This window comes from Mesocricetus auratus, unplaced genomic scaffold (assembly GCF_017639785.1).
Source record: "Mesocricetus auratus isolate SY011 unplaced genomic scaffold, BCM_Maur_2.0 Super-Scaffold_100013, whole genome shotgun sequence".
Lineage (NCBI taxonomy): Eukaryota > Metazoa > Chordata > Mammalia > Rodentia > Cricetidae > Mesocricetus > Mesocricetus auratus.
Genome location: NW_024429196.1, coordinates 24,287,207 through 24,300,475, shown reverse-complemented (window position 1 = coordinate 24,300,475; position 13,269 = coordinate 24,287,207). Strand labels below are relative to the sequence as shown.

The following is a 13,269-nucleotide window of genomic DNA, read 5'->3' as shown; positions in this document are numbered from 1 at the left end:
TAGGTAATTAACAGACCCTCTTGGAATGTATGGATTTTTCAGATGCACTTTATACTAACTGAACTATACTATAATTCTAAAAAACACATTACCATATGGATGGAATGGTCAAAATGAACTGAGTTACATCCTATCTTCTGAATCAAAATATAGTAGAGAATCCAGAAATCTTTTTTTCAACTAATTCTAATACACAGACAAATTTGTGACCCACTGAGCTTAAGAGTCCTCATAATCAAATTGTACTTCAAAATTTGATTCACAACCCAGTTCTGCACTTGACTCACACAAATGTACAATGGCTTCCCATCACAGTTGTGGCTATGTTTGATGGTGATGGGTGGGGGCGGGGAGGGAAGTGGAAGAAAAGAAGGGGGAGAGATAAGAATAATGTGGCGGGGTTTGAGAATAGTAGTTCCATTGTAAGCACTGTTCTGTTGTCTACTGAAGTTCAAAGTCTTCAGATTATAACTATCCAGGAGAAAATTTGAATAGGTACCATCTCTAAGCATAATAAGAGCTTTATGAAATATTCCTACACTTGATTTCTTCAAAGTCTCAACATACAATACATAAGGTAATTTTTATTCTTTTCTCTAGATGACGTATGAAATCATTCACTGATGAGAAGCCAGCTGGTAGGCAAAAAAGAATACACACTGCTAAAAAACACACCAATTTACATAACACTAGGACCTAAACAAGCAGATTGACAGCAGTTTGCAGGCTATTTTTACCAGTCAAAATTCTTCAACTGAATTACTTTATAGTAGTCTAGTCTTTTCTTCTCTCAAGTCTTTAAAGACCACAGTCAAGATAAATAGAGTTAATTTTGAGAAGCAATATTATGATTACATTTGCAACAATAAGGAAGATCAATGGCTTTTTTTCATTGTTCATTTTTAGACAATACTCTAATTTCTAGTTATTTTAACAATTCATCTATATAGAATTACATGTTTTATAATTATTTTAAGAATATAAAATGTTATCCATGATCATTAACTCTGCTAAATTATTAATACAACTCATTTTACACATTTACTGTGTTCTTTACAAAACACAAAAGGTATAAAGATTAACTATAGCTCAATTTTAACCACAGTAGTTAAAATGATAGGAACCAAAAAGTGTACTAGAGCACACCTGGAGTCTTAGAAATAGTCTAATTTTACTAATAGATAACCATAGTCAGAGTATAACTGAAAAACAACAGCTTTCAGCCTGTGTGACTTACTGTAAAAAGCCAAATCTGTCAGTGACTTTGTAAACAAGATAATCAGCATCTTCCCAAGGCTCAATTTCTGCACCTTCTCGTCCCTAAAACAAAAGATGACAAGAGGAGTTATTTGGAATTTATAATACCGAGTATTTTACTGAGACATATCAAACATGAGTACTTTTTTAACTAAACTATTTTTGGCAATGTAATCACTGTTCCTTAGTTATTAGCTATAGAAGACACTGTGTCAGCAAGAACTAACATAACTGCTTTTTCATCAAAATATGTCCTGAGAGAAGTCAATGAGGACAAGAAAGCTACTGCAGGAGAAACTGACAAACCTTAAGTTTAAAGTGAACCATCTAGAACAGGCCTTTCGTAGAACCCTCTCACAGAAGGCAATGTACATTATGTTTTTTCATTGCTTTGCTTCCCGAATATACCAGCCCTGAACCCACTTATTGCTAAACAAAAGACTCCCAAATGAGTGCGGTGGGACATGCATTTAATCCCAGCACACAGTAGGTACAGGCAAGTGGATCTCTATGAGTTCAAGACCAGCCTGGTCTACACAGTGAGTTCCAGGCTGGCTAGAGCCTCACAGCAAGACCTCTCTCCAGGGCTGGGGTGAGGGGAGCTTGTCAAATTCTTCAGTCTGCAGTACTGAAAATTCAAAGACTACTTAGCAATTATGCTCTCTGTCCTCCCCACTTGCATAGCACTGTCCCCTGCTAATCCTTTGCAGTTCTCTTCATACACTCCAAGTCTCTGATGATTGCTTTCATAGCTAACTCTTAACTGCTGGTGTACCCACAATTCTTTCCTCAGCTCACCATTCTAAATACAGTGGTATCGCTTACTCATAGTAATGATTTTAGGACCCCCAAATACAATATATTCAAATTTTAGACTTGTAGACACTTCCATTTAAGTGTATTTTAAATGTCTGCTCCTTTGTTTTCCCTCGAGTAGATTATGAACATCTTATGGGCAAGGACTGTCAGAAATCGTTTTAGTATTACTTTTTAAAAAGTGTACCTTGGGATAACTACATATGGGTGAGTAGTTGGGTAGTGGGGGAGAGGTGACTACAGGTATGAATAAACAGTGCTACTTGCTTATTTTACATTAGCTATGCAATTAACTAGTTATCTAGGTTTTTCATGGATGATAATAACAAGTAACCACTGCACTGGTAACTCTGGGAACAAGACTATTTGAATACTTCCTGAGTGCTTCCCTGAAGGAAGGAGACAGGCCAGGCAGCTATTTAAAATTTCATGTTCCTATTAACCTCACAAAATAGATATTAAAAAGAAAATACACAACCACGTTCAAGTGATGCATGCGTAGAATGTGGCACTTACAAACAGATGTTACTATCCATTAAAAGAGACAAATAAGGAGAAATTATTGATAACAAATTGCTGATAATCTTTGACACCATTAGATTCCATGCTAAAGTGATACAAAGGGAGAGAGGGGAAATGAAGAGGAAGGTTTGAGTGGGAAAGGGAATAGAGGGGAAAGCAGAGAGGAGGGGACAACCAACACTCAGGATGTCTGAAAAGGCCATAAAGAAATCTGCTGTTTAACACCTCAATGTTGGCTAGCTTTCTTAGAAACAGGAAGTGCTATGTAGGCTACTGGGAGAGCTAAGATTAGCAGTCCGACCCAGCTGTGAACACTGAAAGCTACCGTAATGACCAGCCTGGCAATATTTGTCCCTATTGCAATGGTGGCCTGAGTGTAATGAGCAGCCTGGCAATATTTGTCCCTACTTGGTGGCCTGGGTGTAATGGGGAAGTCCTAGCGTACACCTGCAGCACACACTCCATCACTGAGGCAGGAATCTAGAGACAGGAACTGTGAAAGAAAGCTGGTGCTGACTGGATTTCTGGCTTAACTAACTATTTTTATGTAGCCTAGGACCACCACCTGAGGAATGGTACCACCCACAATGGGATGGGCCCTCCTACATCAATTAACAATTGAATAATCCCTCACAGATATGCGCCCAGAACAACCTGATTATACCATTCCTCAATTAAGGCTTTTCTCCAGTAACTCTGAGCTGCGTCACCTTGGCCATTAAAGATAATCAAGACAAGGGTAATCAACTACTTTCTAATTGTATTTCAGGCCCACTTCACAGAAGGAAACACATGCCTGGTAAAGCAAATCTGACTAAGATCCACAGCTGGGGAGTTCACGTGCCCCAGGAGTAAACCTAATACCATTCTTTACTAAAAGACGCAGTATCAAACTGCCTTCTACATCCGTATCTCTCTATACCCACAGATGAGTGCAACTTCAGTGCTCATCAGAGAAGCTTCCTTCTGCTCAGCTATCAATGCAGAAACTCATTATTGGTCAAAATGCAGCCAGTAAATGTTTGAGGGACATTACCATGAATGGGCTGTCTATATCACACCTGTTCTCCTCCAAGGTTCATGAACACTGATTGTGGAAGGGGCCAAAAGGCTGTTAGAGCCAGAGGCCAAGGAGGAAAGGGTTAAACGGTGTACTCAAGAGTTCACAGCAGTGTGCCTGCCTGCATAATATCCAGCCTGTCAGCATTCTAGCATGGAAAGGGAGTGGATCCTAAGCCTCAGTCCTGAGCTAAGGAACTATTGACAGGTGACAAATGTCAGGAGAGGAAGAGCCAGTTTCCTTAGGGTCCCTGGTAGATTGAGCATGTTCCATTGGATGGATGCACACACATGTGCATATGGGCAGCACAAACTGGATTCGGTGGGGAGGGAAGGAGGGAGGAAAGGAGGGAGGGAGGGAGGGAAGGTGGAAGGGAAGGTGGGAGGGAGGGAGGGAGGGAGGGAGGGAGGGAGGGAGGGAGGAAGGAAGGAAGGAAGGAAGGAAGGAAGGAAGGAAGTTGGGCATAGGAATAAGAGGTGGAGAGTGGGAGAAGTTTGGCAGAGGAATAGGAATGAATATGATAAAAATACATTGTATGAAATTCTCAAAGAATTAAAATATATCAGAAAATGAAAAAATAGATTTCATTCTGACATACAGGTAAAATGCTAGTTTAAATTTATATGAAACATAAATACAAGAATCTGAGATTTACAATAAATTCACAGAGTACACTTAAAAACTATTCTACAAGAAAATTTAATTCTACATATCCATTCTCTCGAGTATTTAAGTAGCTGCCATAAGTAAAAAATTGTACTAGGTATTTAGCTTACAGGAATAAATCAAACAAAATAACCCCCCCCACCACACAGAGTATAGAAAGGAAGAGCAGATAACAAGCAAAACCTATCAAACACTGGTGTAGGTAGTATTGGGAGGAAACAAAAAGGGCCTGCTCTCAGAAGGGAGGGTGAGGGGAGATGTGCGGGTGGGCAGTGGGGTCTCAGAAGACAAGCACTGCAGGGAGGAAACAGCACTGCAGTGCATGAGCACAGCGGCCGGGCAAGTCTGCAAAAACAGCTAAAAAGAAGGGAGGCACACAGGAGAGAGAACTCACAGAAACAGAGAAGGAGTTGAGCTCAATGTTCTCACAAAGGGAACAAACTCCTTGTTATTTAAGCTCTCCAGAAAGCAAGCCCTTTTCTATTTATACGTATTTCTTAATAAAAACCTACTCAAAGAATAAATATAGATACTTACCCTGTCATATTTAGCAACTATTTCAGCTCGTTCCTGAGCAAGTTTGAGTGCTACATCCTGGTCCGAATCTGTGGAGAGATCAAATATAGGTGGGCTGTTATCCTGAGAATAATGATGTTATTCATAAAACTAATAAAACATAAAAGCAATACTGCCTACAATGAAAAAGTAATAAAATCAAAATGATGAGTTAAGTGCAGCTTTAGAATACTAACCGTTTTATCACGTCAATTCTATGTATAAATTCAAAGGGTGTAAATGTATTAATACAGCAAACATGTCACAAGACCACAAATCTAAGGCCCTGCTGTGGTCTTAATTTCAATGAGATGCCCTCCCACTACCCCCCCCAACACACAAACACACACACACCCTCCATGTTTCGGTATCTGGTCTTGAGCTGGAGGTGCTGTTTTGGGAGACTAGACCATTTAGGATGCAGAACCTTGACTGGCAAATGGGGCTGGGAGTGACAAGGGCAGGCCTTGAACAGAGCCCAGACTAGCCCCTCTCTGCTTGCTGGTTTAGCACCATTTGAGAGGGCCCTGCCACATGTTCCTGCCACCCTGCCTTCCTAGCCATTTCCTAGAACCCATAAGCCAAAATAAACATGTCTCTCCTCCCGCTGTTTGTGTTAGGTATAATATTCGCCCACAGTGACAAGGGAAGTAACTAATACAGCACTTAATCAACTCTGAATTCAGATAAAAGGGGGGAGAGAAGGGATTTAACTGGGAAGTAAGCATTGAGCCAAGGCAAGGCAGGGGAGAGGGGGAGAAAGGACCAATAACACTAAGGATGCTAAGAGCTCTAAGGAACATTATTTTATGTTTGCTTAAAAATAAAATATGTAGGTGAGGCAAGCCTAACTTCCGGTGGCCTGAGCAGAAACACCGGAGACCTGAGGACTGCCCACAGCAGTTACGGATCCCAGCCCCACAGGATTCAGCCCGCCTAGAGACTGCCAGCTTCCAAGTCCGAGTCTCCACCCACAAGACAGGCGAGGCTAGGGTCCAGCCTACCCAGAGTTTGCTAAGGTCCTGATACTAGGACGGTCTCCATCTACACAAGAGGAAAGCCACCAGGGACTTGCTCCCACCCACTGGAAAGGAACCGTGGTCACATACCCACCAGGGGAGGAAGAGACTCCTTCTGCACCCACAGGAAGAAATGATGGGAAGGAGACAACACAAAAGCACACCCACCAACAGAAAAACCAATTATGACACCACCAGAGACTAGAGAATCTACATCCGCAACACCTGAACAGTCCATTGCAGAAGAAGCAGATGAGAAAGACCTTAAAAACAACTTCATGAAAGTGATAGATGCCCTCAGAGAAGATATGAGAAAATTCCTTAAAGACATGAGGGAAGTTCATAGCACTAAGTGCCCACATGAAGAAACTGGAGAATAGTTACATTAGAGAATTAATAGCACAACTGAAAACTCTAGAACACAAAAGAAGCAAATTCACCCAGGAGGAGTAGATGCCAGGAAATAATTAAATTGAGGGCTGAAATCAATAAAATAGAGACTAGGAAAACAGTACAAAAAAAAATCAATGTAATGAAGAGTTGGTTCTTTGAGAAAATCAACAAGACAGACAAACCTTTATCCTAACTTACCAAACGACAGAGTGTGAACATGAAAATTAACAAAATCAGAAACGAAAAGGGGGACATAACAACGGACACTGAGGAAATCCAGAGTTAAGACTGGGCTGGTTTAAACCACAGAAACAGTTGACCTGAACAAGGGGGAGCTCTTGGACTCCAGATTGATGGCTGTGTGAAAAGCAGGGGACTGACCCAGACCCCCTGAATGTGGGTGCCAGGGAGGAGGCCTAGGTAATTGATGGGGCCTTGGGTAGTATTTATCCCTGGCGTACATATAGACTTTGAGTGCCCATGCCACAATATGGGAGGCTCTCTCAGCCGGGACTCTTGGGGGAGAGCCTAGGCCCTGCCCTGGATGAAATGACAGTTACTGGAGATCCACCATGGAGGGCCTCACCCTCCCTGGGGATGGGAGTGGAGATTTGGTGGGGGACTGGGAGACCTGGTGGGGAGGGCGGGGGAGGAGAGGAGGGAGAAGGAGCTGGGATTGACATGTGAAACAAGGTTGTTTCTAACCTAAATAAAAAATTATTATTATTATTTAATAAAATAAAATAAAATATGTATAAATTGTCTATTGTTGTGATAAAACATTCTGACCCAAAACAACTAGGGGAGTATGCTGACTAGGTATTTTGTTTTGTAAATCTGACATAAATTAGAGATACCCTGAAGAGGGACTCTCAATTGAGAAATAGTCTCCATCTGATCAGTTTGCTATCTGTGGGCATTTTCTTAATTAATGATTGGTATGGGAGGGGCCAGCCCACCGTAGGCAATTTTACCCCTGGGCAGGTGGGTCCTGGGTTGTATAAGAAAGCACGCTGAACTAGTCAGAGAGCAAGCCAGTAAGCAGCACTCCTCCTGTGGTCTCTGCTTCAGTTCCTGCCCTTACTTCCCTCAGGACAGACTGTGACATGGAAATAAACACTGTCATCTACAAACTGATTTTGATGTATGTTTCATCACAGGAACAGATAGGTGGATAGATGATAGGTAGATTAGATAGATAGATAGATAGATAGATAGATAGATAGATAGATAGATAGATAGACTGACTGACTCCAGTCACCACAATAACAATAAAGGACAAATCAGATTATGTAAAAGGTATGCCAATTAAGGGGAAAAATCAAGAACAAGAAGTTCACAAGAGCAACGGTAAGACAGCAGCTATATCTGTGCTGAGTGCAGGCAGATAGCAAGACACTGCGTGGAGCTCTTTAACAGGCCTTGCCACAAATTCTCACGGCATTATAAGACAAGTATCATTAACCTTTCGCCAATCATAACCAATCATACATAAGGCTTAGTAGTATCAAACAGATTGTCCAATGCCACAAAGCTAGTAAAAACTAAAGCTCAAAATCAAAGCCAGTCCTAATCGTATAGTCCTCAACTTTAACCACTATTTCATAAAAACAATTCAAAGCACACACAAAAAAAGATGGCAGACAGAACATAACATTTCCATTTTCCCCTAAAATCCTATTGCTATGACAATTTAGGAACTCTTGAAACCCCTCCCCTAAAGGTCTATCATTATGGTTTGGATATGAATTGTCCTTCAGAGACTTGTTGAAAGTGTGGTTCTGGGCTGAGTGTACCACTGAGAAGTGAATGGATCGGGAGGACATTAACTTCACCCAAAGAGTAACCGACTGATAAGTTCACAGCTCAATGTGAACTAGTGTTTTTAGGAGGTAGGCCTACTCATAGGCCACTGGGTCTGTCTTGTCCCAGGTCCCTTCTTCTTGCTCTTTCTCTCTCTGCTCCAACATATCCTTCAACCATGATGTTGCCATAAGTCAACAGTGGAGACAGCAAACCACACACTGAGATTCAAAATGGTATGCCAAAATAAATGTCCTTCTGAAGTTGTTTATCAGTGGCATTTTCTCAGTGATAAGAGAACTGACTAATGTACCTTGGAAAGGGAAATTCCTGGGGAAATACAGAGGGAATGGAGTTAAAGATAGGGAATACTGAAGGGCCTTGTGTGGCAGAGGGGACTGCAGGGCACTCCCCAGAGGAGGAAAACAAAGCTAATACTGGAAACTGAAGAAGTGGGAAGCAGTATTATGACATGTCACTTAGCACAGGGAAGTAAACAGAGAATGAAATCAGTCTAGGTGATGCAGAGGTCATTCCAACTGAGAAGGCACTGTGCAAGTCAATTGTTCCAAAGGAAATAGTATACACTGCTGAATTGTTACACTGATGCACAGCTCTAACAAAAATAAAATCTAAATTTAATGGGGTTACAGAGATGGCCTAGAAGCATGTTGCTCTTGCAAAGGACCTAGGTTTGGTTACATGCTTACTCAAATCCATCTGTAACTCCAGTTCCAGGACATCCAACCCCCTCTTCTGACCACCTTGGGGATCAGGCATGAGCATGGTACACATACATACATGCAGGCAAAACACCCAGACACATAAAATAAAATCAATCTAAAGATACACAATCTCGGTTTACAACAAAAACTAAAATACTGGGGCGGGGACAGACACACACACACACACAAAGTCAGGCTCAATAATTACAGAAACAAAGTTTTAAAATATAACTTTGCATCCACTTAGACTCAATAACAGCAAAAGTGCTGACAATACTGACAAAAGCCAGAGGTCACTTGCAGTTCAGGACACTAAGACTAAACACATAAATGTACAAGAGCTTTCTGAAAAGTAACTGAATATAGTATGTGTTAGAAATCTTACTAAGAGATACATTACTCAACATTCTACCTCTGGGGATTTAGGTCAGTAAACAAGTACAAGTTATTATAATACCAAAACCCAGCAAAATGGGAAGTTTAACATTTGGTTAAAGTTGTTTTCCTGGGGGAGGGGGATAGGCGCAGAAAACATTTCTTTCACATTTCTCAGAGTACAAAATATTAATAAGCTCTCCTTCAATGCAAGTGTGAATAGTAAGTAAACAGAATGATGTTAGATAGTAACCAAATACACACTAGTTGTTCCGATGTTACAGCAAGCTAATACAAGGAGAAGTCTGATATAAGCACACGAATGTCTTCATCCCATTTCCCCTGTGACTCTGACACTGGGCTTTGACACAATAGACTCATACCTCTATTGCAGGGAAGAAAGTGAGTGCACAGAAATTAAAGTCAAGCCCACTGAGCTCCAGGAGTGCTATCAGAGCTGCTAACATTTCCTTCCAAATCAGCAGACTAATGTTTTCCAAAGATATGTCTTTTACAGTAGGCCTTAATTCCCACTACCAGCCCCAGGACTGTCAGCAGATATCTGACACAAGAAGGAAAAGTTTTAAAGTGTATAAGAAAGAACAGAACAGGAAGCGATGTGGGTAGGAGCTTAAATGTCAGTAATCCAAAAAATGTGGGCAAGCCACAATTTATGAACCTTTACTTCCACTATCAGGCTAAGAACTCTACAAGGGAAAACCTAATTGTCTAATAGGGATCGTCCTGGAACTAGATGAAACTGTACCCTGATTTCTAGAGAGAATGATCATATAGTGTATTTAACATGATCAAAACAGTTTACTCAGCCAAGAGGTGGTGGCACACGCCTTTACTCCCAGCACCCGGGAGGCAGAGACAGGTGGCTTTCTGTGAGTTCAAGGTCAGTCTGATCTACAGAGCTAGTTCCAAGGGACAGCTAGGGCGACATAGAGAAACCCTGTCTTTGGCAAGGGGAGGGAGCAGTTTAGCAAATAAGTTTTCAGAATTCCCTTATACATGCCCTATCCTTGTGTGTCTCTCTGGGAAGAAAATTTTATTAATATTAATGTATTCTAGAAATAAAGTAGATTAAAGGCCCAACTACCCTTATAAATTATAGCCAAATATGCTTCTTTTGAGAGACTAGAAGGAAATCCTAGTTTTTCTATTGCTGAATTTTCAGACATCACTAATTCACACGGCATGGTAGTCACCTGTAGCCCAAAGATCACTCTGTTGAAATTGGGTTTCCTGCTCTCGTCTCCGCTGATGAGCTTATGGCATATGCTCAGTTGATTATTTAAAACTTCCATTGTGAGAATAAAGAATTTGTGCCAAAGCTTTGATCACAAAAACACCAATAGTCACCCTGTGCCTGTGTAAGTTTGTAAAAGTTTGAGCAACTACTGAATAATGACAACTGTGCTACTCAGCTCATACCACATGCCATCATCAAATAAAAATTCAAACAAGGTGTTATCACATTATTTACACTATAACTTTATGTTCTATTTTCATGATAAACCCATGAAAATAAGATTTTTGGAAAAAATCTGTTGCCAAAATAGTATATGATTTAATATGCTATTAAATAGTATACAATTCAACATGGCTATTAAAATAAATGTATATAAAGAAAAATTTTTCTATCCTTAAAAATAAAGCCTTATGGAGAAATATGAGAAATTACTATTTTAAACAGCCCCTTTACTTTACAACATTAGTTTAAGAATAAGTATCCATTTGAACTATATTCTTCAAAAATACACATTCAACATTACTAAATTTCAAATTCAATCCCATAAAACAACACTGACAGCAGACTACCTTTTCCTTGTGAATACTTGAATAGGTGAGAAGTATAGAAAACAGTATCAACTTTAAAGGTACTTTACCCTTCCTTAGATAATCAGGCTGGCCTTGGAAGGTGACAGCTGTTTCAGTCCTCATAGAAAACTGATCTACTCCAAGGTTTCATTATTATGAGAGTATTAGGTGGTACCTCAGACATTCTGCAACTGACAGAAACAGAACGGGGTGGGGCTCTACTTAACTGTAAAACAAGCACAAGAAAGGACGCTTAAAATGAATTCTTTCTTTTTCCAAATGGGAAAAGGCCTCCTTGTGGTTACATGGACTATGAATACTCAAACAAAGATGAGATTTGTTGGGAGGAAAAACATGTCTTTCAGGCTGAATCCCAACTAGAAGCCACAGCAGCCTACACCCAGAATTCCATCTCACAGCAAACAGGGGCTTTACACAAGCAACCTCACATGCCACTCTTACACTTCAAATTAGCCACATTCTTAGCACTTTCAACAAAAGTTGTCATGGAATGAACGAACACACACACACTATTTAAAACATAAATTAAACCTATGAAGAAATACTTTTTGAGGCCACTTTATATCTTGGCATATTTTAATGTGAAAATTCCAGGCCCTGATTCATACTATAAATACATGTTACGATAGTGCTCCTGGGAACAGAACTTTTAAAAAGGAATTAAAGTGTATTATATTTTGGGGGGGGAATACATACACCACAGCAGCACCAGTGTTGGGGCCAGAGAACAACTTGTAAGAATTAGGCCTCTTCTTCCATCATGTGGGTTCCGGGGATTGGATTTAGGTCATCCAGCTGAACCTGGATGAGGGAAGGACCTTTATCCCTGAGTCATCTTGTGAGCCCATGTTCCAAACATTTTTAATAAACCACATACTTGTAATGAAACTTTTATTTGTTTCTCTATTTTTTCCCTTGCTATTGTTGTTTCTTTAAATGTGCAGAGACCTGTAATTTAAAACCCATTTTGTACAAATTAACAATACTGCTACTTTTTTTGTGTGCCCAGGAACTGTATGTGACCTGAACTAGATAGTCATGAATTAAGTTTACGCACCACTTAGGGCAGTGATAATATTCCACAACAAAAGATCTAAAAAGCACAGAAAAAAGGAAGAAGTCAAGTCATACACTAAGGAATGAGAATCAGACTGGCATCAAGTAACTTGTCAGCTGGAAGGTAATGAGGTACAACTGTCTAAGTTCTGGGAAAAACTATCATTAACTTGAAATTTTATAACAAAAATGGGGAAAAATAAATATGCTTCAGGATTACAAAGCAAGAAGCTGAGATAAGATGAAGAATGGTTTCCCATCAAACAACTGAGGTTCACAGACTAATCCCTAGAGCCTATGAAAGCACCGTGGAGAAAAGGGTCTGCACAAGGACGAACTAGCCATCGTGAGGAGACTAACTCTAGCTGTACAGGGCCCAACTTCGTCACAAAAACCCAGAGTAACAGGAGGAAACATGGCCAGCAGTGGAGTCGTGGTTGAAGAGCGGCAGCCCCCGAAGATGAAGATGAAGGGAACCCTAGTCTCCCCTGGAGACTCCAGAAAGAATTAACCATACTGACCAGTAAATGGCTTTCAGGCTTCTGACTTCTAGAACTCTATAATAAATCAGCACTGTTTGAGCGATATGGCAATTTGTTTCAGCAACATAAATATACAAGGATTCAAAGTTTGCTACCTCTATAATACTTCTTTCTAAGAGATACCATAATACTGGGAGTCATTCTAGGTTTGAGGGGAGATCTGGCACTAGTGAGATTTCCAGAGATCTACAAGGATGACACCAACTGGCAAACTAAGCAGTAGTGGAGAGACTACTTTAAACGCCCCTCCCTGATAATGATTTTGAAGACTATCTTATATACCATCTTAGAACCTCCATCCAGTGACAGAAGGAAGCAGAGGCAGACACCCACAGCTAAACACTGAACTGAACTCCTGGAACCCAGTGACAGACAGGGAGGAGTGATGAGCAAAGGGGTCAAGACTGGGCTGGTGAAATCCAGAGAAACAGCTGACCTGACCTGATCTTGGACCCCAGAATGATGGCTGAGAGGCCAGCATGGACTGATCCAGACCCCCTGAATGGGGGCATCAGTGAGGAGACCTAGGCAATCTATGGGGCTTTGGGTAGTAGATCAGTATTTATCCCTGGCACACAAATGGACTTTGGGTGCCCCTCTCACAATGAGGGATGCACTCTCAATCTGGACAC

At 40.7% G+C, this 13,269-nt stretch overlaps 1 protein-coding gene across 3 annotated transcripts in view; it reads right to left on the bottom strand.

The window, feature by feature from the left end:
- Usp6nl (USP6 N-terminal like) overlaps positions 1–13,269 on the bottom strand; it is a 136,284-nt gene that overhangs the window by 58,486 nt on the left and 64,529 nt on the right. For 2 of the 3 annotated variants that reach the window (XM_013121390.3, XM_040755529.1), the window contains 2 exons: positions 4,859–4,926; positions 1,238–1,320 (listed from right to left, as the gene is read on the bottom strand). In XM_013121390.3, the coding sequence (XP_012976844.1) occupies positions 1,238–1,320; positions 4,859–4,926 (151 nt within the window). Of the gene's footprint in view, positions 1–1,237; positions 1,321–4,858; positions 4,927–11,086; positions 11,164–13,269 lie in introns of those variants that run through there. The other variant, XM_040755528.1, reaches the window with a different exon arrangement.